At 52.3% G+C, this 23,628-nt stretch overlaps 6 protein-coding genes across 6 annotated transcripts; 3 read left to right on the top strand and 3 right to left on the bottom strand.

Annotated features, from left to right (window-relative positions):
- Positions 1-777: 777 nt before the first annotated feature.
- NCS54_01112900 (Hypothetical protein) lies at positions 778-1,590 on the top strand (the record flags this gene model as incomplete). Its single annotated transcript, XM_053156413.1, has 3 exons — positions 778-998; positions 1,048-1,234; positions 1,282-1,590. The coding sequence occupies 3 exons, from the start codon at positions 778-780 to the stop codon at positions 1,588-1,590; spliced, it is 717 nt and encodes a 238-aa protein (XP_053012388.1).
- Positions 1,591-3,835: 2,245 nt separating this feature from the next.
- On the bottom strand, positions 3,836-4,669 carry NCS54_01112800 (Hypothetical protein; the record flags this gene model as incomplete). The annotated part of the gene is made up of 1 exon (XM_053156412.1): positions 3,836-4,669. The coding sequence occupies exon 1, from the start codon at positions 4,526-4,528 to the stop codon at positions 3,836-3,838; it is 693 nt and encodes a 230-aa protein (XP_053012387.1). The 5' UTR covers positions 4,529-4,669.
- Positions 4,670-5,533: 864 nt separating this feature from the next.
- On the top strand, positions 5,534-5,957 carry NCS54_01112700 (Hypothetical protein; the record flags this gene model as incomplete). The annotated part of the gene is made up of 3 exons (XM_053156411.1): positions 5,534-5,577; positions 5,626-5,728; positions 5,778-5,957. 3 exons carry the CDS (start codon positions 5,534-5,536, stop codon positions 5,955-5,957), a joined length of 327 nt encoding a protein of 108 aa, XP_053012386.1.
- A 267-nt stretch (positions 5,958-6,224) lies between these two features.
- NCS54_01112600 (Hypothetical protein) lies at positions 6,225-9,155 on the bottom strand (the record flags this gene model as incomplete). Its single annotated transcript, XM_053156410.1, has 1 exon — positions 6,225-9,155. The coding sequence occupies one exon, from the start codon at positions 9,153-9,155 to the stop codon at positions 6,225-6,227; it is 2,931 nt and encodes a 976-aa protein (XP_053012385.1).
- A 3,518-nt stretch (positions 9,156-12,673) lies between these two features.
- NCS54_01112500 (DNA mismatch repair protein) lies at positions 12,674-16,457 on the top strand (the record flags this gene model as incomplete). Its single annotated transcript, XM_053156409.1, has 5 exons — positions 12,674-12,979; positions 13,027-13,080; positions 13,130-13,280; positions 13,329-15,733; positions 15,783-16,457. 5 exons carry the CDS (start codon positions 12,674-12,676, stop codon positions 16,455-16,457), a joined length of 3,591 nt encoding a protein of 1,196 aa, XP_053012384.1.
- Positions 16,458-16,972: 515 nt separating this feature from the next.
- NCS54_01112400 (Hypothetical protein) lies at positions 16,973-23,562 on the bottom strand (the record flags this gene model as incomplete). Its single annotated transcript, XM_053156408.1, has 3 exons — positions 16,973-17,157; positions 17,212-23,013; positions 23,064-23,562. 3 exons carry the CDS (start codon positions 23,560-23,562, stop codon positions 16,973-16,975), a joined length of 6,486 nt encoding a protein of 2,161 aa, XP_053012383.1.
- Positions 23,563-23,628: the final 66 nt, after the last annotated feature.

The following is a 23,628-nucleotide window of genomic DNA, read 5'->3' as shown; positions in this document are numbered from 1 at the left end:
CCCGTTACGCCACTGGCGATAACTGCTCCTCAAATTGAGGTTTATATACCTAGGTGCCATGGGATTGTTCGGATGCTGGGAAAAGTGATTGAGATTGTAAAGTTGAGCCGTGAGTGTTGGCATGGTTCCAAGTCTGTGTGGGTGGGGACGATCAAGTGGACGATCATGGTGATCATTGGCCAAGTGGACGAGTGGGACTGCGACTGGGGGTACGGTACCCGCCTGAGGCACCCCCATTCCGAGAGCCTCTAAGTCCTTCAAGTTGCTAATATCGAATTTATAACTATCCTCTTCAAGTTTTCCTCTGTTAATCTAGTTGTCCTTTGGGAGGGATGATTGGGAAACGGAAAGGCGCTAACATGAAGGTTGTCTAGTCCAAGCAGGAGCAACAACCATTCATACATGCCAATATCAGTTAATAGCAATGGTCATCATCTACAGGACGCCACTGCCAAAGGATTTTTGTGAACAATGCCTATCTCCGAAATCCTTTGTTTCAAGTTCATATGTGGCAATATCTTCAGTGAAAATCGCTGTGCTGTAGAGGCGATATCGCCGATCATGACCTCGGTGGCTTGCGATGGCTTACTATGGCTTACTCTGGGCGATCGCCTTCCCGCCCGGGACAGTGGAGTTGTTTAAAAGTCCGCCAACAACTCCTCAAAACTCCGCACCTTCAATTATCTCCTGATTCTTGGCAATTGTATATAAATACGTAGATTTGTCTTGAATTATTGCCTCATTCACTTCAGATTCACCGCCGTTCCATTGTTCACCATGAAGGTCCTAATTGTCGGCGCCAGTGGCATGATTGGAGGCGAAGCCCTGCTTCAATGCCTCGCCAACCCTCAGGTTTCGAGTGTCGTCGCTTTTGTTCGCCGAGAACTTCCCTCCGACGTATCAAACAACCCAAAACTCAAATCCGTGATAGTCAAGGATTTTTCAAAATGGCCGGAGGACCTATTGCTTGCCCACGCGGACGCCGATGGTATGATTTGGTATGTCGTCATGGATCGCCTGAGGGGCATGTCCACTAACACATTACAGGGCCATGGGATCATATAGCGGTGATGTTAAAGCCGACTTGGAGTACCCATTTGCGTTCCAAGAAGCCATGGTGCGGGTATTGAAGCCCACCGGCCGCCAGTTCAACTATGTCCAATTGAGTGGCAAATTTGTCCGTCAAGACCAAGAGACAAAACTCTGGTGGGGAAACGAGCCGCGAAAGATCAAGGTATGACCATATCCATGGTTAATTTCCATCATCTAACAGCAGTTTAGGGACAGCTTGAAACCAAAACCCTCGAACTTGCCAAGAGCCATCCTGATGTATGGAAGGCTTTCGTTCTCAAGCCCGGAGGTGTAGTTCCCAAGACCATGTTTGGCAGCGGATTTCTCGGTATTGTGACATCTCTGGGGACAGTTATGGGTGAGAATTGGTCCGTCCACATTGAAGAGTTGGGCGCTTTCATGATGTATCTTGCACTTGATGGCCAGGGAGAAGAGCCGCTTCTCCTCAACGCTCGAATCGTGAGACGAGGGAGAGAGCTCTTGGAGCTACGGAAGAAGACCGAGTCGTCTGTGAACTAGTGGACTTGATTCATCATGGCTAGTATGCCACGCAAACCTCGCGGCTCACCATAAGCTGGCGCTGCACCGACCTCATCCTCCCTTACAGGACAACACCTACGAGTAACAACATCGTTTTACGATTCCATAATAAATAATAACAGTACTCTTGACATATGAACGGAAGAAATGTGCGTAATCTAGAGCTTGGGATTAACCCTGTGCTGAGCTATAATGTCCATGGCTCCGCTTGCAATGGCATCAGAGCTGCTCTCGCTGGTCATTTCCCACGGACCCTCCTCAATGAAGCAGATAGTCACCTGCGGATGCTCCAGGTGCGGATACTCGTACGAACTTGTATTCATGAATTCGGATCTAAGCGTCGTTCGAGCTTCAGCGTCGCGAAAGAAGAGCATGATGCGGCCGTTGGGCATCAGATAGTTATTTCTTGACTGTTCAACTTTAGTTTGGCCTTGTGGAAGCTTCAAAGTGGGAACATCATTAGTTAGCTACCAGCCGGACAAGGTTCCCAACGGTCTTGCTACAAATCTAATCTTCAGAGTGCAGACACTTGCATGGATGGCAATGGCACTTAGGATGAACCTGTCATCCACGTAAGCTAGTTATGGGATCTTGGGATCATCACCATGATCATTGGAAGAGAACCAAATGCTATGATCTTGCCACCACCGCCCAAGCCCAGCGTGCTTCACTGGGTATGAACTCGACCGTGAGCCCCTATATGCATCTCGATTCTCCCAAAACTCAAAGCTTGCAAAGTGACAGTGATGAACTTCAGAGGCTCGAGATGATATAGACTTTTAGCGGTGAATAGTTTAGATACGTCACCGACGGCCCATTGCTGGACTGGCCAAAAAAAAAAAAAAAACCTAGGAAACTGGGTGCGCTGCAACAACCCGTTCTTTAAGTTCTCTGGTAAGGCTCACGATAACTGGACTGTACGGCGTGGCCGAGCAGCCCATTGGCAACTACGCCTGGGTCAAAGTCAACAATAGGCAAGAGGAGTCGCTAGTACTCAAGGTCATTGAAGCATGTCATGCCAGGTATGATGCTGACAACCCCACGATTTGCAAGGGCGATGTTGATGGGGCGATTAACGAGGGCGCCCTGACCAACACGGATGGTGTCACAAAGGGCACGAGCCATTCTCATAGCTGCTAACCACAGATGGCCTGGGCATAATTTTGCGCTTAGTTTGCCTAAATACAGGATAGCATTTGCACTCTTGATATAAATAACCCCCTGGTCTCAAGGAAACCCCGGTTGTGGAGAAATTGTTGCTTGGTCCAGGACAGGTAGTCCTGGGGCAAAGCCGGCAGCAAATCATAGTACAACGTGTGTGCATGTGCCTTCTGAGCGCCTTGTAGCAGTACAGCCGAGGTAACGCCTGGACTCTCGGAGCTATCTGTTGTGGTCGCCCAGACAGCTTGTAGACTCGTGAGTAGACTATGAATACCCTGCACCATGTACGGCAGTAATTGATGAGTTGAACAACCCGAGATCCGATATATAGGCAATTCGTAAATGTATAGGTTAGCAGGGAGAATATCAGGCTGAGAACTGAGCTGCTAAGTTTCTAAGCTTGAAATAGGGTAGGTGGTTTTTCTTGACTGGATGGTGTATTATTTCCTATCTTCAACCGCTAATAGTAACCTCCCTCTTACTTTTTCTCTTTATGAATCACTATTCCTTGGCGTGGTAATCACACAATCATATGCGTAACAAGCAGCGTCATTGGTCTAGGGGTTAGGATTCAACTCTTCCATTAGAGAGAAGTTGAGGCTCGGATTCGAATTCCGGATGACGCAAATGCTGTTCTTTTTTGCCCCTTTGAAGTCCTTATTCCCAATTCAAAGCACATATATTCTATTTTTTTCCTTGTGTACCTGTCGGACATGTAAACTTGCCTGCGCCTTGTTCGTCGGTCGAGTTGGGATATCAAGGCGGTGAGACACTAGACCTTGGCCGAGGAAACCTCTCAGTATTACGCTTCACAACTATATGGTCTCTTTTTCAGCACCGCAAGAAACGGGAAATGTGGAATAAATCCTATTGTTTCTATGGAACCGTTCTAATTCCATTATTGAATGTTCATGCTATCGCAACCCACAAAACGAAAATCGCAAGTCCACCTCCATTCAACTGCACACTGTATAATACATCTAGTATTAAGATCCCACCCGCACAACTCTGCATAATTTCAAACCCCCAACTCTCCAACCCGTAGCGTTACTCGCACAGCCGCTTACTTGTGGCTACCCTCACCGTTGCAGTAGGGGATAGGGTACTCGGTGCTGTTGCAAAGTCGGATGAGGCCCTTGACCCACTGAAGGTTGCCGTAGCTCTGGCTCTCATAGGTATCAGAGACAAAGCCGGTCTTCTTCCAGTCATCGGTGCATCCGTCGAGGTAGTTGCCCTCAACGCGGCGCACGTAGGGCTGGCTGACAATGACACCGTGCTGGCCAGCGGGGACCTCAAAGGTGAGAGACTGGTCCTGGCTGGTGCTCCAGCTCTCGGAGTAGTCGACGGAAAGCGACATTCCGAGGATGCCCTCGAGGGCGCTGACGGAGAAGGACGAGCCGACAGAGATGGAGTTGGACAGGGAGTAGCCGGAAGACACAGTGACGGAAGCCTTGCCGCCAGTGCTGCTGACGACGGGCGAGATGGCAATGTCCCAGTTGAGGAACTCCTTGTCAGAAGTGACCTGAACCTCGCTGGACTTCTCGCAGCCACGGCGGCGGAGCTTGGAGGAGCCCTTGACGGGAGCGGGGGCGACAGGCTTGTTCTCGAGAGCGTTAAACTCGGCAGCCTTCATGACCTGCGAGGAGCCATCGTGGCCGAGGACGATAACCTCATCAGGAGAGAGGCTTCGCTTGGTGGCAGCGGCGTTGGAGGCCGAGAGGAGGCCGAGAAGGGTGAGGGCAACAGAGGGAAGCATTTTGGTGGTTGTTGGGTAATGTAGATAAAGAATGTAATGGAAGACAATGTCTCTGATCAAAGAGTGAATGTGTATGAATTGCACGTCAACGAGCGTAGTAAAAGAACGAAGCTTAAAGAGTGTGAGTGGGTTGTGAGCGTTGTGTCAACTCAACTTCAGACGCCGGTGTCCCAGTTCCTTTTATCATTCACGACAACACGATCATGTCCAACAATAGACATCTAAGCCACCAATCTGTCGGAGGCATCGGCCCCCCCGTTGATAGTCACCGCCGCATGCAAACCCTCCCATGCAAACTCAAAGATAGAGTTCCGGTAGCAGTTCGGGGATGAAAGGGATGACGGAACCCCATTTACAATGTCAACGTCTTGTAACACTCTGCCCAGCAAGGCGACCAGTCATCTTTCTGCATTCCGTCACCGAGATGCTCTGTCCCACACGGACAAAACTTCTCCGGGTTTCAAATCGACAAGGATGCGATGGTTCAAAAGGTCGATTTAAAGTTTAGACCCCTGCGAACGGGTTTATGCGACGATGGCTATGACCGGAATCGCCGTCGGGGCTAAGATCAGATGATTAATGTGAATGTGGGATGCGAGTTTCCAGATTAGAGAACAATGTGACGGTCTCGGAAAAGTCCGTTAAAGTCCGTTGCTGTATTCGTCGATTGTCTAGTTTCAGCGGTTCGTATTCATCTAGACTTCATTGATGCGTGCGTCATCATGGTGTTTCAGGCGCGTGGGCTTAGCAAGTTCAAGATTGGGGTGGTCTTGGCGTTAATAGCTTGTATTATAGGACTGATAGTGATGAGAGAAAAGAGAAGGAGGCATTTGGAGTGATATAAGGTCTTCGTCTTCTGCTTGTTGAGTTAACTCTCCAAGACACTCATTAATCTTGTGCTTACAACTACCAACTCTCATTCATTCATTCATTCGTTATCAGTCACTCGTTTAGACTATCACCCGTTGCTCTCAGTTCATCAACACAAGATACTCTTCATTCAAGATGCTGGCCAAGACTCTTAGCGTTTTCCTCTTCCTCACTCTGGCGTAAGCAAGACTCCATCACTTACAAGAACCAAACACTGACTTCTGTAGTGCGGCCGACCTGCACGACTCGTGCACCTGCCACAACGGCGACAGCTACAACTGGCGCATCACCACCAACGCTTGCTCTGACTACAACGACTCCAAGTACGAGGTACGCCAGCATCTTTCACTCATACAAAATCTAGCTAATGTACCTTTAGTGGGGTGGTGCCTCCTACAACACTCCCTCTGGACGATGCACCCAGATCACCGCCGAGGACAAGATCGCCGGCAAGGAGTGGGAGGCCGCCTGCAGGAAGATTGCCCAGAGCGGCTTCCAGTGCGCTGATGGCGTTGGAACCTGCTACGCTGACCCTAAAGATGTCCGTGGCCGATGCTAAGCGTCTTGACCGATGTTGAGGATACTGTTAAGAGCGGTGCATCTTGATAATTGGTTCTCAAGTTGAAGAGGGGGTGGTAAGAGGAGGGTGCTGCTTGAGGCGGCATGGGCATGTATAAATATTTCAATTTATTGCACAATCTGATAGAAACTATGAAAGAAAATCCGTGATAGGACCAGCCTTTGCGTAAACATGAACAACAAATCCAAGTTGTAAGAACGTCCAAAAATATCGATATCCTGATTGATCAAGTGTTAGACAAAGTGTCTACCACTTGACACGCTTGTTCCTGAACACACTGACCATGCCCATCGGCAAAAGTCCCGAATCAACAATATTCAACTCCCCAAAGCGGTCAACAATCTCTGGCCCGTACACCATGGCCACCCACCTCCAATACGGCTCCATACTGTGCCAGCTGCGAATCTTGGACATGCCGCTTACATTATCAAGAGCCAAGCACACCTTTCCGTCGTCTTTGTCGATGCTCTTCTCCTGGGGACGCGTCATCAGCCGACGGAACACGTTGCGCAGCTTCTTGCTCCTGCGGTAGTGGTTGAACTCGAAATCCTCTCTGTAGCGAATGTACTCTTCGAATGGCATGAAATTTTCTTGGTCGTGTTCTGACTTGGGCTTCCAGTCTGGGTCGTCGAGGGAGTAGCGCTCGTTGTTGATGCTTCCGTTGAGGAAGGCTTTTTCGGCGCGTTTGTAGGACTCGACTTCTGCTTCTTCAAAGGCGATGATGGGCTCCAAGGGGGACCTGTACACCTGTTCACGGATCTGAAGCAGCGAAACGAAAGGAGACTGTAGGTCCAGACCTCCGAGGTCGACGGGGAAGTAAAGAAACCCGTCAGGGATGTTCTCGATGCCAAAGCGTCGGCTCATCTCCCTCTTCAGATACTCAGCAACGCTGGACACCTTTTCCTCACCGCCTCCAGAAAGCTTGGAAAAGACTTGTCTCTGAATCCGCTCATGCGTAGAGAGCATGTTGTCCACATGCTCTCGACCAAAGCAATTAGCCGCCTTGCCAAAGTTTGACGTGAAAAACGTCGCAGCGTACGAGTTCCAAGTCTGAATGAAGGCGAGGATACTCTTGCGCTTATCGTGAAGCTGCTTGTGAAGCTCATCAATGTGCGCGTCCACCATCTTCTGGTCAATCTCGAATCTCCCTGTCTGTGGCGAGAGACGGAGGAAGCCCCAGCGAATCTCGCCTTCGGGGAGGGATTCGTCAATGGCGAGGGTCATATCGCGGTCCTTGGCAACTCTGATGGTACCGCTCTTTGCATGGTTGATCTCTGTGCCGGTGATGGTCTTGAACTCATCCAAGACTTCCCACGTCTTGACGGCCAACTTGTGGTCGTGGGTCCAGAACCAAACATCGTCCTTGACCCTCCAGAGTCTGTTTCCAGAAGTGGACTGGTTGACAGCAAAGTCAAGACAGAACAAAACCGTCTCTCCAAAGACATCGCTGAGCACGTGTGAGGTCGGTGCTCCTCGACGTCGCTGGCGTGGAGTCGCATTCTCGTCATCGACAAACTTCAGAGGAGCTTCAAGGAATCTCTTGAAGAAACCCAGCCACTTCTCAGAGACGCCAAAGTACTTGAGGATGGTGTACACAGTCTGGTGCGGGAGGAGGGAGTTCCAGTTGTCAAAGACAGAGTGAAAGGCCGTCAGTTCACCGTAGAGCTGCGTGTTGATGTTGATTTCCGTCGACAGTAGGTGCAACAGATCTTGCTTGAGAGTCATTGGGTTTCTCTCTCCTACTGACTCGTCGTCCTCATCATCCTCATCATCATCGAAACTGTCATCATCGTCATCATCATCATCATCGTCGTCCTCGCTGTCTGAAGGCATCCGCACTCCGCCAGTCGAAGGCGCCGACTTGCGACAAGCTTTGCTCGCCAACTGTCGGTGTCGCTTGGCTCCCGTTGTGGCCCTCGCAGCCATCTTTCTCTTGAGACTGACAGCCGAAAAACTCTCGTACTCTGCCTCCTCTTCACCCTCTGCAACATCCGTACCCTGCTGAACGTTGTCCATGAGCTGGGTCATGAAGAATTTGGAGTTGTAAATCTTGGTCCTGGCAGACTGCAGCGAGGGAGAATCCGACAGCGGTCCGAGGTAGTAACCAAGCCGGCGTTTGTCGATCTTGGGGATATCAGCACGCGTAGACTTCCAGGCATTCTCGCAGCGACGAAAGTCCTGAAAGGTATCTTTGAAGAAGACACTCCACTTGACACCAATGTACTGGAGGAACATGGCGTTGAGAAGGTCCTCTTGAAGGTGGACATTGTAGATGCCACTGATCTTTCGTCTCATCTCGAGGGGAACTGCGTCAGAGCTCCAGTTCCATGAACCGAGGGCGCTGATGCGCATATCAAGGACATCTGCAATCTCCTTGAGGATGACGTGATTGCCTTGAAAGTCTCTGAGAACCTCTCGCTTTTCGTCGGAGAGAAGGTCAGACGATAGGAGTCCTCTAATGACCCATCCCAAGGTCTGCACGCCGAACTGGTTGGGGGTCGACAGCTTCGCCTCAAACGCATACACAGCCCTGCGGAGTTTCTTCAAGGCACTGGCAACGTCTTTTCTGTGTTTGTTGTCAGCGCCAAAAAGGTGGTCCAGATACTGCTTCAGTGCAGTCTCGTCAACATCAGCTGCCTCAAACGCCACGCCCTCCCATTTCATCCTAGACTCCAATTTGGCGGCGCTACCAACATCCTCAAAGGGTTCACCCATCTCAACGTCATCACCAGCAGCACCCTCCTCTTCCTTATCACCTGACAGCCACTCAGTGACAAGCTGTGCGTACAAAGCAGCGTACTGGAATTGAAGGGACTGCATGTCCAAGTGACGAATGAGGGACTGCTGCCAGGCATCCAACATCTTTGAGGAGACTGACGGGTCACATTTCGCCTGGTCGAGGAAGCGATCGAGATTCTTGAGCTCAACCTCTAGTGCTCCGTGCCCCGTCTGCTCGGTCATGACCTTGCCAGCCTTGTCGAGCTTGATGTCGAAGCACTTCTTCACGCCATCACTCAAGGTGATGACACGCTTGACGGCATCATCCTCGACCTGGATGGAGGCAAGTATGGAAGACTTTGCCTCCTCGAAGCGGGAACGTCTCTTGGAGAGTTCGTCGAGCTTGGTGTTGGTGATCTCCTGTAGAGTGGCAGAGAAGACACTGCCTGAAGAAACCATGATGTGTATGTAAGAGTATGTATAGTCTTGATAGGGGGTTGATGGGTTATCTCCCGATGGTGAGATGTATGTGATGAAAGAAAAGAAGAGGGAGAAGAAAAGGAGGGGAGAAGGATGGAGGAGGAGGAGCAATTTATATCAGGGAGTGCTCGATGAGAACTAGCGTCCTCAGGCCACAGTCTGTGTTGGGAGGGCAAGCCTCGAGCCAGCCAATGATATGAGGGTCTGACAGGGTGGGCGTCTGCCTGAACCCAGCCAGGACGTCATAATGGCTTCCTCCTATAACTTGGAGTTATAATTCGTTGAAATGGTCATAAAAGGCCTCAAATTTGGGCTAAAAGTCATTTATTAGACGATAGGAAGTTGTTTTAAACAAGAGGACCACGACATGACGTTCATAGAAGACGTTGGGAAAAGCGGGTCGGCCTCGACTTACACCACCTCCCCTGACCTCACCTTGGTATCGACGCCGGAGCCTCGGAATAGGTGATAACAAGTTAACATTAGAAATGGACTTCTTGGGATGTTCTAGTGCCTTGATTTGATCCAACAATGATATGACTGGCATAGTTGTTGATTGGGGGATTCAACTCTCAGGGGTGTACTTGACGACCCTGCCTGCCCGTCCCCTTGGAGGCCTTGTACTTTGTGGCACTTCTCATGTGTCGCTAGGAGATGACCCAACAAGAGATCAACGAGTATTTTGTGAGCTTCACTCATCGTAAGCGATATTGATTGGTGAAAAACCTCGTATTCCTAGCTATCTACCACTACCTCATCGGCGTTGCCCTCCTCCTCCTCCTCACCCTTTCCCCTGTTCTGATCCTAGCCGCCGGCACCGATACCTCCGCGACTTCCTTTTGATGCTAGATCAAGATTCGGTACGTCTTGCCTCCAGTGCGTAGTCAAGCTTTTCGATGGTATCCCTTACGAGTTTGAGAGACAACTGCTGGCTTCGAGCTCGGCCGATCGCTTTGGCGCAGGACGCGGCATTTTTGATCCCAATACAACAAGGTCTGTCAACATGGATTAGATTCAAAGGCCCACACTCAACAGGAAACTACTTCCCTCCCGTCTACTTGGTGTGTACTCCTTGGTCAGTTGCTCAAGATCTGTCTGGTTATTACGCCCACTAGGGCTCGAGAGTTCTTTTCCAAGGAAGTTCTTCCATATGCTGGCCATGGTGGGTGATTCAAGGTCCCTGTACTCGAATTGAAAGTGAAGACAGCCTGACGTATTGTGTTAGTAAGCGTCGGCTTGGGGAAGGTAGTGCCTAGCTAAGATTCGGATCCTCTATCCACTCATGAATGCATCGTCGATGTCCTCCATGCGGTTGCTCGATTTCATCCCAGGCTAGTAATAGGGTGTCTAGTGAGATCTAAGTCGGTAAGGTCTTGGTTATGGAAACAAGACCTCGACTGTGTATGCATAGCCGCGTGTTCTTGCCTACAGGCGGCTCGTCCGACTTCCCCAACATCAACGCCTTGGTACCGTTGAATATGTCTCGAAGAACTGCTGCGAGCTTTGGTGACTTGATATCGATCTCGGTGTTCTCAAGGAGTCCCTTGGCATTGATGATTCCTCGCAAGTCTCAGTATCCCATATGCTTGAGGGATATAGGGGCTCAATGAGTCTTTGGTTGTGAATGGCCAAGCATGTTGATGAATGGTATCAATAATATCGCAAGGTCAGCTTCAAGGGCGTGGACATCCTCTGGAAAGACGCGGATAAGCTTGTTCGTTCGGAGGACCTTGGTATCTCTCCAGATCCAGAGTCTCATTGCCCAAGGGATGCGACAGCATCCTGATGCCAACTCGTTTTTTTTTTTTCATGCGGTATGCTGATATTTCTGCAGCCAAGTTCTCAGATTGAGGGTTCCTTTGAATCGTCCCTTAGCTATACTACTGACATCATGTAGGTGATCTCAAACTACTTTGATCTTAGGTGCTTTCGGATTGAATCCGTCGCGCAGGCGTGCTATAGCGGCCTGCGGACTGCCATCGCTCACCCGAGAGGAATCAAGCTTGCTGAGTCTGAGGGCAACAATGCCACAGACCGCTCGTGGTGACGAGGAGCAGTCGGATAGTAGCAGCCATAGTTCTAAAGAAGATGAGAACCTTCTACTGCAGGCAGTAGAAGGTTAAAAATGGCCACTGTGCTAGCATTGGGATATGATGCTATGATGTGTTGACAATGTGTTCTTTGTTATAGTTGAAGCCCGGCCCTTGATGGGTTAACTGAGCCAGAAGATCGAAGATGAGAACATGTTGTTTGGAGATATGAATGAACTCTCTAGCGAGCCCTCTATCCACTAGTGAAGGCGCGACTTTAAATCGAGACTCCCGGTGGCAGGGAGGATGCCATTCGGAGACAGCGAGGAGGAACAAGACTGCCAAGAAGACTACCAAAATCGCGAAGACGCACTGTCTGGTAGGATCGAGGAGCGCGATCTCGGCCAAGAGGCGCAGCTGCGGGACTCTGATGAGAAGAGAAATGCCCCAGGGTTTCATTCCGGGACAACCTTCACCAAAAAACTGGACGAACAGTCGCTCCGTCTCCTTTCTCACGGCACCCGAGGCGGCAATAAGGACCATCGAGGCAAAGAAGAAAGGCAAAAGAAGGACAAAGCCATCGCTGAACCCTCCAGGGAAAAGAGCGAGGGGGAAAGATCGTCGGCACGGTGGCCATCTCACCAGAGGACAGCCTCGCCAACAAGGTACAGCAACCCTGCCTCAGCCCCCCGCAAGTGGTGCACCTGGCGGCCGATAAGTTTGAGTGTGGGGGCGCCCAAAGGAGGACATGACGGCGACCGGGACGAGTTTATCAGAAGATGAAAGTTCAAGGTGTTGCTGAAGTTGAAAGAACTCTTCAAGGCTCACCGAACGTTTAGGGATGGTAAGGGGGCGAGGACAAACATGAGGACGACTGGGCACGAGTACGATATGAAGAACTGTTGGGCCAATCAGGTATAAGTGATCGGGAATACTGAATTTCTCACAGGCCGGAATTATCTGTCACAGGCGGAATTTGCAATACCGTAGTCGGCATCTCACTGAATCACCAGCTTACGATGCTCTCAATCGAGGTGAAGATAATGAACCCATGATGGATGCCCTGGGTGATGTCGCAGTGCCTCACGGGGAAATGATCTTGAAGTACCGAAGAGTGGGTCCATGCCGGCAGTAGCGTTGTTTCCCCAGCGCCAGAGGCAGGTGCTTTACGCGAGAACTTGCCTGACGGGACGCGCCCGCACGCGCTTTGACCTTCCCGCGACGCGACTGCCAATTTCCATTTCGGAAGGGCAGGCGACAAAGGATCAACCATGTCGAGTCTGTGATCCACCATCTTCAACCATCACCAACTCTTGTTTCTCCTGTTGTTGATACCAATTGCGTGTCCTCGACGGTTTCAACTTCATCCCGTCTCAATCTACGACGTCGTCCCGTGATTCACGGCTGCGGACACCTGCTACAATATTCACGATCCCCCGTTCCTAGGTGCTGCCTCGTCCGTTCGCCATGGCTCCAACGACGGCCAAAACGCCCTCCAGGGCGACTAAGCCAGCTGTACCCTCATCCTCGGCCAAACAGCGTTCTATTGTCTCCTTTTTCCAAAAAGCTCCGCCCTCGAGCCCCGCCCCGGCATCATCGCCCCTCAGCAAGAACACTCCCGCCAACAAGCAATCGTTGTGCCTCCGAGAAACCACCAAGGCCAACTCTCTCCCCAAGTCAACTCCCAAGACCTCCACCAAGCTATCGACTCCCGTCCCTAGCAGTGACGCTATCGAACCCCCGAGTTCACAAGAGAACGAGTCAACAGTCAAGGTACGCCAGCTCCTCATCATCGCCACCACAGCTGCTGAACAGTCAAGAAACCCAAGTCCACAATGAACAACGACGCTCTCCCAAGCAGCCCTACTCGCAAGGTACTATCTCTCGCCCCCTCTCTCCTCTCCTCTCCGCTAACCCACCCAGGTCAAAAAGGTCGTTAGCTACGCCGAGTCCTCCGATGACGAGCCCTTCACGTTTGGCGCTTCTAGTGCCCGCCGGCGATCAAGAGCACGCCCATCCGTCAAGGATGAAGATGACTACGATGAGGAGGATGTTGAGCAAGCAGAGGATACTGGTATGTGCTACTCTCAGTCGCCTTTCGACACAAGACTCACCATCATAGACACTATGGATGACTTTATCGCATCCGACTCGGACGAAGATGTATCTCGACCCAAGAAGCGGAAGCGATCCTCCAAGCCAGCTGCTCCACGAAAACGATCCAACATGTCATCACCCGTCCCCGCACCCGATATCGATATCAAGGATAGTATCCTCGAGGATGACGAGATGATGGAAGACATCCCAGAGGGTTCCACAGCATCTCAATGGAACTACGACCCAAAGTCGTCCGAGAAGCACCCCGTTATGAAGCCAGCAGAGCGGGCCGCAAAGGATCCCAAGTACAAGGAGAAGGCCTATGTCAAGGAGCCCGAGCAGCGATATCCTTGGCTTGCTAAGATCATGGACAAGGAGAAGCGTACACCTGACAACCCCGAGTACGACAAGAGAACCATTTACATTCCTCCTGCTGCCTGGAAGAAGTTCTCGCCTTTCGAGACCCAGTACTGGGAGATCAAGCAGAACCTGTGGGATACCATTGTCTTTTTCAAGAAAGGCAAGTTTTACGAACTCTACGAGAATGATGCCACTGTGGGACATCAGGAGTTTGACTTTAAGATGACGGATCGCGTCAACATGCGCATGGTCGGAGTCCCAGAGAGCTCCCTCGACTACTGGGTCAACCAGTTCATCGCCAAACAGTACAAGGTGGCTCGTGTCGATCAGATGGAGACCAACCTGGGCAAAGAGATGCGTGAGCGACAAGACAAGAGTGGCAAGAAAGCAGACAAGGTCATCACGCGTGAGCTGGCTTGTGTCTTGACTGCTGGAACCCTCGTCGATGGCGGCATGCTGCAAGACGACATGGCTTCATACTGCGTGGCCATCAAGGAATCCGTGGTGGACGACCTCCCTGCCTTTGGCATCGCCTTTGCCGACACTGCTACTGGTCGATTCTACCTGTCCAGCTTTGTGGACGATGTTGATCTGACCAAGTTTGAGACTCTGATCGCTCAAACTGGTCCTCGAGAGCTACTTCTGGAAAAGTCGAAACTCTCAACCAAGGCACTGCGTATCCTCAAGAACAACACCAGCCCGACAACCATCTGGACACACCTCAAGCCTGACACCGAGTTCTGGGATGCAGACACGACCCGTCGCGAGCTTGGTTGCGGAAAGTACTTCAAGGTTGAAGACATTGATGATGAGGTTTGGCCCGAGGCTCTCCAACAGTTCCGAGACGATGACATTGTCATGTCAGCCGTCGGAGCACTGGTCTCGTATTTGCGCTTTCTCAAGCTGGAGAGGCCTCTGCTCTCGCAGGGCAACTTTGAGCGTTACAACCCAATCCAGAAGAACGGAACTCTGGTCCTTGATGGACAGACGCTCATCAACCTGGAAGTGTTTTCCAACTCGGTCAATGGTGGCGCCGAAGGTACCCTGTTCAGCCTGCTTAACAAGTGCATCACACCCTTTGGAAAGCGCCTCTTCCGGTCGTGGGTTGCCCACCCTCTCTGCAATATCGACCGGATCAACGAGCGTCTGGATGCCGTCGAGATGCTCAACGCTGACCAGGGTGTTCGAGAAGATTTTGCTTCGCAGCTCGTCAAGATGCCCGATTTGGAGCGACTCATCTCACGCATCCATGCCGGCGCGTGCAAACCCGAGGATTTCGTGAAAGTTCTGGAAGGCTTTGAGCAGATAGAGTACACCATGAGCCTTCTTGGAGCTTTCAAGGGCGGCAATGGCCTTGTTGACCGCCTCATCTCTTCGATGCCGAACCTTGAAGAGCCCCTCAGCTTCTGGAGGACGGCATTTGACCGTCGCAAGGCTCGCGATGACAAGCTTCTCATTCCCGAGCGTGGTATCGAGGAAGACTTCGACGAGAGTGCGGATCGGATTGAAGAGATCAAGCAGCAGCTGGACGAGCTGCTCGCTGAAAAGAAGAAGGAGTTCAAGTGCAAGCTCCTCAACTACAGGGACGTTGGTAAGGAGATCTACCAGCTGGAGGCACCAAAGAGTGTCAAGGTTCCATCCAACTGGCGCCAAATGTCGGCCACCAAGGACGTCAAGCGCTACTACTTCCCCCAGCTGTCCCAGCTCGTCCGGGAGTTGCAAGAAGCTGAGGAGACACACTCGCAACTTGTACGCGACGTCGCTTCTCGGTTCTTCAAGAAGTTCGATGTCGACTACGAGACGTGGCTGCAGGCCATCAAGATCATCTCGCAGCTGGACTGCCTGGTCAGCTTGGCCAAGGCTTCAGCATCGCTCGGCCATCCCAGCTGTCGCCCACAGCTTGTCGACCAGGAACGAAGCACCGTCGACTTCCAGGAGCTTCGACACCCTTGCATGATGAACACGGTAGACGACTTTATTCCCAACGACATCAAGCTCGGCGGCGAGCAAGCCAACATCAACCTGCTGACAGGTGCCAACGCCGCTGGCAAGTCTACTGTCCTTCGCATGGTAAGTTCCATTCTCGATGATACTCCGACATGGTACTAACGATATCTAGTCCTGCATTGCAGTCATTATGGCCCAGATTGGATGTTTCGTGCCAGCCAAGTCTGCCCGCTTGACACCTGTCGATCGAATCATGTCGCGTCTTGGAGCCAACGACAACATTTTTGCTGCCCAGTCAACCTTCTTTGTTGAGCTGTCCGAGACAAAGAAGATCCTTTCCGAAGCTACTCCTCGCTCGTTGGTCATTCTGGATGAACTCGGCCGTGGAACCAGTTCGTATGATGGTGTTGCTGTTGCCCAGGCTGTTCTTCACCACGTTGCTACTCATATTGGCTGTGTCGGCTTCTTTGCCACCCACTACCACTCGCTGGCGACCGAGTTTGAGAATCACCCCGAGATTCGAGCACGAAGAATGCAGATTCATGTTGATGACGAGGAACGACGTGTCACGTTCCTGTACAAGCTGGAGGATGGTGTTGCCGAGGGCAGCTTCGGTATGCACTGCGCTGCCATGTGTGGCATCTCATCAAGAGTCATTGATAGAGCTGAAGTGGCTGCCAAGGAGTGGGAGCACACCAGCCGACTCAAGGACAGCCTGGACAAAGCAAAGACGGGATGCTACATCCCATTGGGTATCCTTAGTGATGTGGGCTCGTTGCTGGGCGACAAGGGCGAGATGGGAGAAGGGGGTGTGGATGTTCTTTTGAAGGCTATCGAGGCGTTGTAGGAGGGATTTACATGATGTGATTAATGGGCAAATCCGAGGACATGGATGGACATGGAATGGATGGAACAAGAGTTCCACAGGGTGAGGTAAATGGGAATATAGCAGGCGTGTTGGGCGTCTGTAGATGCAAGGCTGAGTGACGTCGCTCTGATAGAGTGCCTGGGATATAGGCGTTTAGATGGCAGTGTCCGATTAATGGCAAGATTCACATGGAATTGTATTCTCATTCTCGTGTCAGACATCGCGATTCGTAGAGACCATTGTGATGGATAATGTGTGGACGGACAGCTCGGCATCATGCCAAGTCAAATATCAGCAATAGCCCCGAGTCTCTAGTAACAAGCAAGGCAAAGCGGCAACTCCAAAAAGACGAAGGAAATACAAAACACCATCCATCTCTCCTGATTCTTTACCGCCAAAAGCCTTGCCACCCCTTACGTATTCAAAAATCATATCAATCATACCCAATCCCAAACTCCTTTCCTATTCCACTCCCATCATCTGTCATCCAACATCTACTCTCCGGCACCAGAAGCATCCTCTGACACGCCCTGGGAAGCCCGCGGCGCCTGCCCCTTAGACTTTGCACCACCAGACTTCTTCTGTCGAACTCTACTCGACGCTCGGCTGGGCTGGCTGCTGGCCGCTTTGCCGCGAGGTTTCTTGGCCCTCTTGGCCTTTGGCTTTGGCTTTGGCTTTGCTAGATATCGTGTTAGGATATCACTTGACATGCATGATTGTGGGAGGAACTTACTACCCGGAGTCTTCTTGGCCTTCTTCGTCGCAGGTCCATCATCTTCTTCAGCTCCAGTGTCGACTCCAGACCCGGCAGGCGTGTTGACAGCTTCACCAGTCCGTCGCCTCTTGAGTCCACTAGCAGCACTGCTATTATCATTGCTCGCCTCCTCCTGCAACTCAGCAATATCATCCTCATCCGGCTTCAGGTCGTCATCCGAGTCCTCATCGCTCTGGTACCTATACAGAGGATCATCCTCTTGTCTTCCCTGCCACGAATCGCGACGCTTCTTACGTCCCCTCTCCTCTGCGGGAATGCCTGGATCCTCCCATGACCCAGGGAACGGAGGCCGACCCTCGTAAGGCGGCCAGGGAATGTTCCAGAAAAGCTCATTGTCCTCGTTGTTGGGATCAGATCGCCACACAGACGCGTTGTTATCAGACGGCTTGGTCGGATAGATGGTGCGAACATAAGCAGGATACTTTGATGTGAACTGCGACTTGATCTGGCCGAGCTTAGCGGGCAGGTCAGCGGCGCGAATCCAGCCGCTGCGGTTGGGGAGGTTCTCGGGTACGCCCTCGCCGTTACGGATCCTACAGCATCGGTTGAGGTCCGAGTGGCACTCGAGCTCCTTCTCGCGGCCGAGGGGGGAACGGCTTGGACTCTTGTTTCCGCTCTTGGGAGCCTTGCGAAGACACTTTGAGCAGTACATGTCGTCAGATGGCTCAAAGTCGGGGCTTCCAGGGCCTAGTCTCTTGACCCAGTCTGGAGATGGAGCTCGTCGTGGGCGCTTAGGAGCTTGAGACTCTTCTTCAGGCTCATCATCTGTAGAGGCACCATCGTCTTCATACTCGCCATCATCGTCGCCGGGTTGGCGCTCTCTCCGGGGCTTCTTGGAAGGACGCTCTCTGCCTTGGGTTGCTGAGCTTCTAGACTCACTCGCTGCCGGGGCGTAAGCATCAGTCTCCTCAAGAGGTTGAAGGTCAATGGGGACCAGCTTCTCGCGAGTGCGGATTCGGGAGGTGCGGGAGGGGGTATCGCTGGCAAGGCCAGAAAGTTCGTCCTCTAATCCTTGACTCATGGCCTGGTTGCGAGGCTTCATGTTGCGCTTCCTCTTCTTGGACTTCGACGTCCCAGACTGTACGGTCGAGGAAGAGGGACGGTTTGACTCATCAGTTTGGGCGCCCTCAGCCTCTGTAGCCTCTGTGACCTCCGCGACCTCCGGTTGAATCGCAGGCCTAGGAGTAGGCGCTGGTGTCCGAGTACGGGGACCTGGAGCCTCCTCCTCTGTTTCTTCCCCATCTTCAGAGTCAAAGTCGACCATCTGGACCTCCTTTGGATGGCAGACGCGTATGTGACGGCGGAATTGTTCATCCGTCATTGAGTCAATGACGGCACCACACTTCTCAAAGAAGGGACATCGGGGATCTTTTCCAGAAGTATCGGCTGCTTGCTCCTCTTGAGCAGTGTCTTCTCGGCGCTCTTCCTGAGGGCGAACAGAAGCTCCTCCAGGGCGACTGGTCTTTTCACCACCCTTCCGACGAGCAGCATCCTTTGAGCGAGCAGCTAAAAGGGCCATCATCTCCTCATCAGCATCCAAGTCCTCATAAGGACCCGGCGGCGGTAAATCCACCACAAAGTCGTATGTGGCATACTTTCCTTTGGGCATCAAGCTATCCCAGAGCTCCCAGATGTGACAGTCAAAGTGCTTGATGCACTCCTCCTCTGGATGATGCTGTTTGACCTTCTTGCCAGTCTCCTTGTCGTCTATGGTGTAGACGAACGGCAGATGGCAGAGAGGGCAGCGATCTAGTGTGCCATCGGGATGCTTCTTCACAAAGTGATCCCATATCTGACGAGATTGCAGGTACTCAAAGTTGTTGGCAAAGCAATCGGGAAGAGGGCACGTCATGGGAGGATCATCGTGGACAAGGGGGCCAGGATAGTCATACCAGGGGAGGGGATATATGAGTTGCCGGGGAGGTTGGAGTTTTCGAGCTGGGGTATACTTGTCAAACAGCTTCTGTTGCTCGACGGGGTCATAAGCGGAGGGATGCATTGCCGGGAACAGCTCCTTCATGGGATGTATCTTGTCTTGAGCCTCCTCCTTGGACGCAAACTTGGCAATGACCTCATCGAGAATCTTTTCCACGACGTCTCGAGATACCATCTGAGTTGACCCAGCAGCAGCACGCTGAGGTGGTGCCGTGGTTCCTGCTTGAGGTCGCTGGGTATTCACCCCTCCAACCAGACCATGGAGCTCCGAGATGATCCGCACAACTCGATCGGGAGCAACGCCAATGGGCTGCAAGATACTACCTCCACAGACAAGAGACAGAAGCTCTGAAGACAGTTGCAGGATTCTGTCAGGGATAGCGCCTCGCGAGGTGCTTGAAGCAAACAGCTGGGCGTTTCCACCTTGGAGAGGCGCAGTACCTGTCATGTCGGCCATGGGGGCTCTGGGAGCGCTCTGGTTCCCAAACTGAGGAAACACCTGCTGCCGTTGTGATCTAGGGACCCTGTTAAACAGACCACCTGAACTGGTTGCTTGGCTGTCGGTAGGTTGCTGCCAGCGAGAGCCAGAAGCAAACGATGAAGAGAACGTCTTGGTCTTGTCCCCAGCAGGCGGCTTCATACCCAACGCCCTGATGAGTTTAACCTGATGGTTCTTGCGCAGATGAGCCATCCTCTGCTCTGGAGACCACCACTCAAACAAAGGCTCAGCACACCACATACACTTCTTCGCCTGGTGGACGAGCTTGGCGTGCTGCTCAATGGCCTCTGGCTCATCGAGACGGTGAGAAAAGTCACAGCCCTGGAACGGACACTGCATGGCGCGCTTCAAGGCAATGTTGCGGACACCGAAAAAGCTGCTCTGCAGCTCAGCCTGCTCGCTTGGCGTGAGTACGGCCTTGGTCATCATCGGGACGTTGTCGCTCGTTCGAAAGACCTTTTCTGTCGGTGCCGCCGTGATGGGAATGCCCAGATCGTTGCAGGATGGCCATGCCTTGGGGTCCCAGCCTTCAAAAATGCCAGGTTGTTCAGCCCACGTTCTGGCTCTGTCGTCCTTGTCTATGGGCTCCATGGGTTTAAAGCGCGAAGTACGCTCATGGAAGGCGACAGGTGCGTCTGATGGCCCCGAAGTAACAGATACAACGTCATCGCCGTATTCAGAGCCGGATGCGAACTCGACCCGAGGACGCCTGTCTTGTTGATTGCTAGGCTCGCCTTCCTCTTCGGCTTCCTCTTGGGCATCGTCTTCCACATCCCTCATGGGCTCATCATCTTCTCCCCAGAGGTCAGCATCAGGAGGGAGTCTACCTTGATCCGGGCTTTCGGTCTGCTCTTCCTGCAAAGGGTCTTCGGAACTCTGGGTTGTCTCTTGTTCTTCACTCTCTATAAAGATCGGTCGCCTATTATCTCCCGGCGTGCGGAGCCACTCAGGACGCTCTCGCTCTCGTTGTGACTGTGACTGCGGCTGCGGCTGCGGCTGCCTCTGTCGCCTTGGGTTTGACTCCCTTGAGAGGAATGAGGGAAGCTGAAGCTTGGATTGGGGAGCAGGTACAGCGCGCTGGATCTGGCCTCTAGGCTTGGCCTGATGCTCGGGCTGTTTCTTTGTAGAGCTGGGTAGACCAGGAGTGTCACGCTTGCTCTGGCCTGTTGGTTTGACTGGAGGCTCAGGCAGTCGCCTTGCAGAGCTTTGCAGAGGAGGCCCATGACGAGACACTGGACGTTTGGCTTGGTGCCCTGGAAACCGCTTGACAGGTCCCGAGGAGCTTTCAGGTTGTGCCGTCTGCTTCCCCGACCCCTCTTGAGGCTCAGGCACAGGGAGAGCCAATCCACCAGGAGATATATAAGGCGACTTCGGACGATCAAGGATAGGACTCGTCCCGAAATGCCTTCGCGAACTAAACGCAGACACTCTCTCTTTGGCTTTGGCCTTAACCGTGCCCTTCCGGCCGTCGACGCCAGCTTTGGACTCCTTGGCGAAAGGAAGTTCTTCAGCGGCAGATTTGGCCTCTTGCTCGAGCTGACGGGGGATCGGTAACGATTTACTGCCGTCGACCTTTTTGATCGTGAGAGCGTTGATGTTAGTCCATGCGTGTGTAGTCCAGAACCAAGAGAGGGAGTTGTCGTCACTGAAATATGGTCGCACACCCCAGATGTTGCTCTTGGCGATGCTCCGCCACCAGTCCGCCTCAGAAGCCTTTAGAAATGACACCGAGACATCGCAGGATGTGATTGCACTTCGGATCGCGCACCACTCATCCTGGGTCGTTTCAGTGGTGAGGAGAAAGGCTGGAGATTCCGTCTTGGGTGTCTTGAGGGCGTCCCAAGGGGGCAAGGACTTTAGGAGGATGACATCTTTGGCACGGCGCCAGTCTGTTCTGTGATTTGTGGCACTGCACAGAGAGTCGATCAGCTTGAACAAAGTGCCCAGGCGAGAGTTCAGGGGCGGAAAGTCGGTGTATACGTCGGATGTGTCGGGCCAGGCTGGGAACAACTTGCTCTCCCCAGCTCTCCAGACCGGAAGAATCAGCAAGCATTCATCAGCAATCATGCCTTGAAGCTCTTTTCCGAGCTGTAGTCGCTCCTCAAGGAGATATGGGCGGTTGGTCGGAATCTCGAAGCTGTTCATCTTCCCCTTCACAACGATCGAGTCCATTCTGGCAATCGTCTCCTTGTTGAAGGCCTCGGTGACAGCATCTTGTATAACTTCGAAGGCATCTTCAAAGGGGCTCATCCCAGTCCAAACTTGGCTCGATAGTAGATGAGGATGAGGGTCTGGGTAGTAGTTGGGCACAATGACAGCCGTCATGCCGTAGACGCCCATACCCATCCAGTCCACCATCCAGTCGGCACCTGGGTTGTTCAGAGGATGGAGCATCTCCCAAACCCACTGCATCTGGCCCATAGCATCAAACACAATAGGCGGCAAGATCTCCGTGTCCGGCTTGTTCCTGTCCACAAGGCGAAGCAGTCCATGTTTGGGTTCGAGGCTGCGAGGCTTACCGAGCAGGACATCAATTACCATCCGAAAGTTGGCATTGAACTGGTTGCAGCCAAACTTATCGATAGTGAAGGTTTCCGTCTTGGTCTTGGGGAAGGCTATATAGGCATAGCTGATGGCATTCTTTCCGGGGCCGCTCTTGGCGTCAAACACATAATGACCAATCTTGGCCAAGTCCGCTTCAAACTGCTCCGGATGAGGCTCCCAGTGACGAGGGTGTGGCGGACGTTCCCCTGCATACGTCGCAAAGAAGGCGCAGCAATCCTCATGGCCGCTGGTAGTATCGCCAGTGAAGTGCTCCAAGAGATACTTCATGGCAGGGCTATCCTCGGTCAGGTACAGTTCATCGTCTATCGTCGTCGCCTTTTTGGTCTTTCGGTCAAAGTGAACCAGAATGTAGTCGATGGGGCCTTCAGGATCTTTGGGGTGGAAATAAGGAGAGTCGTGGTTCAATTGAAGAATCTGTCGAAGGGCTTTCGCGTATGACCGCCACTTACGGGGGACAAAAGGGATGCAACCGGTGTAGCCATATAGGTAGATCCATTCGTCCTTTGGAAGAGCTACAGTTTCGAATTGGGGCCAGTAGTCGCGCTTGACAGTAAAGGGGAACACCCTGTCAGGGGAAATATAGCCTATGGCATCATTGCCATCATCGCTGTCGCTGTCACCGTTGTCATCACCATCGCCTCCTCGAAGACCCATAACTGGCTCATTCTGAGAAATAGATGTGTTCTTCGGGACAGGTCTGTCTTGGTGGGTGAGCGCATCACCCATCGGGATGGGCATTGGCCAGCAAGGAGCTTCCTGACCTATACGCTGTTAGCTGAATACATGCCAGACCGTAGACTCATCGGCTTACCTCGCAAGTTATCCTTTCCCCAGTTGCGAGCCTGGTGGGCAGAGAGGAAATGCAGCGGGGGCTGAACATTGTACATCGGGACATTTGGTTGATTAAGCCCAAACTCATTGACCAGCTCCTCCAAAAGAGAGGTCAAGGGCTCAACGGGCAGACCAAAATACATCATGGTGAGCTTGGACACCAAATCTCTCTCGACGCCGCGAAAGCGCCCCTCAAGCAAGGTGTTGTACCGCTCCGTGTTGGCATCCTGAAGGGTCTTGATGTCGGCACGGTCCGAGGCTAGCAGCATGCGGGTTTCGTGGTAGGTAAAGTGTTCCGACAGAATCTTCTGGAGAGTTTTGTCGGACTTGTGCAGCTCGGTAAAGGTGTAGAGCATCCTTCTCCAGTCGCGATCTTGAGGCGTGATGGTAGGGTTGACGCGCTTGGCAGCACTTTCAGGCGACACATAGGGAGTCGGCTCGCCTGTGCCAAAGGCGGCCGATAGCGGTATGTCCTCCATCACCAGATCACAACGACAAATGGAAGAGGGGAGGTGTGTAGAGACGGATCAAGTAGTCGGGCGGTC

Source organism: Fusarium falciforme, chromosome 9 (genome assembly GCF_026873545.1).
Source record: "Fusarium falciforme chromosome 9, complete sequence".
NCBI classification, from domain to species: Eukaryota; Fungi; Ascomycota; class Sordariomycetes; order Hypocreales; family Nectriaceae; genus Fusarium; species Fusarium falciforme.
This window is presented reverse-complemented; position numbering and strand designations above follow the sequence as displayed.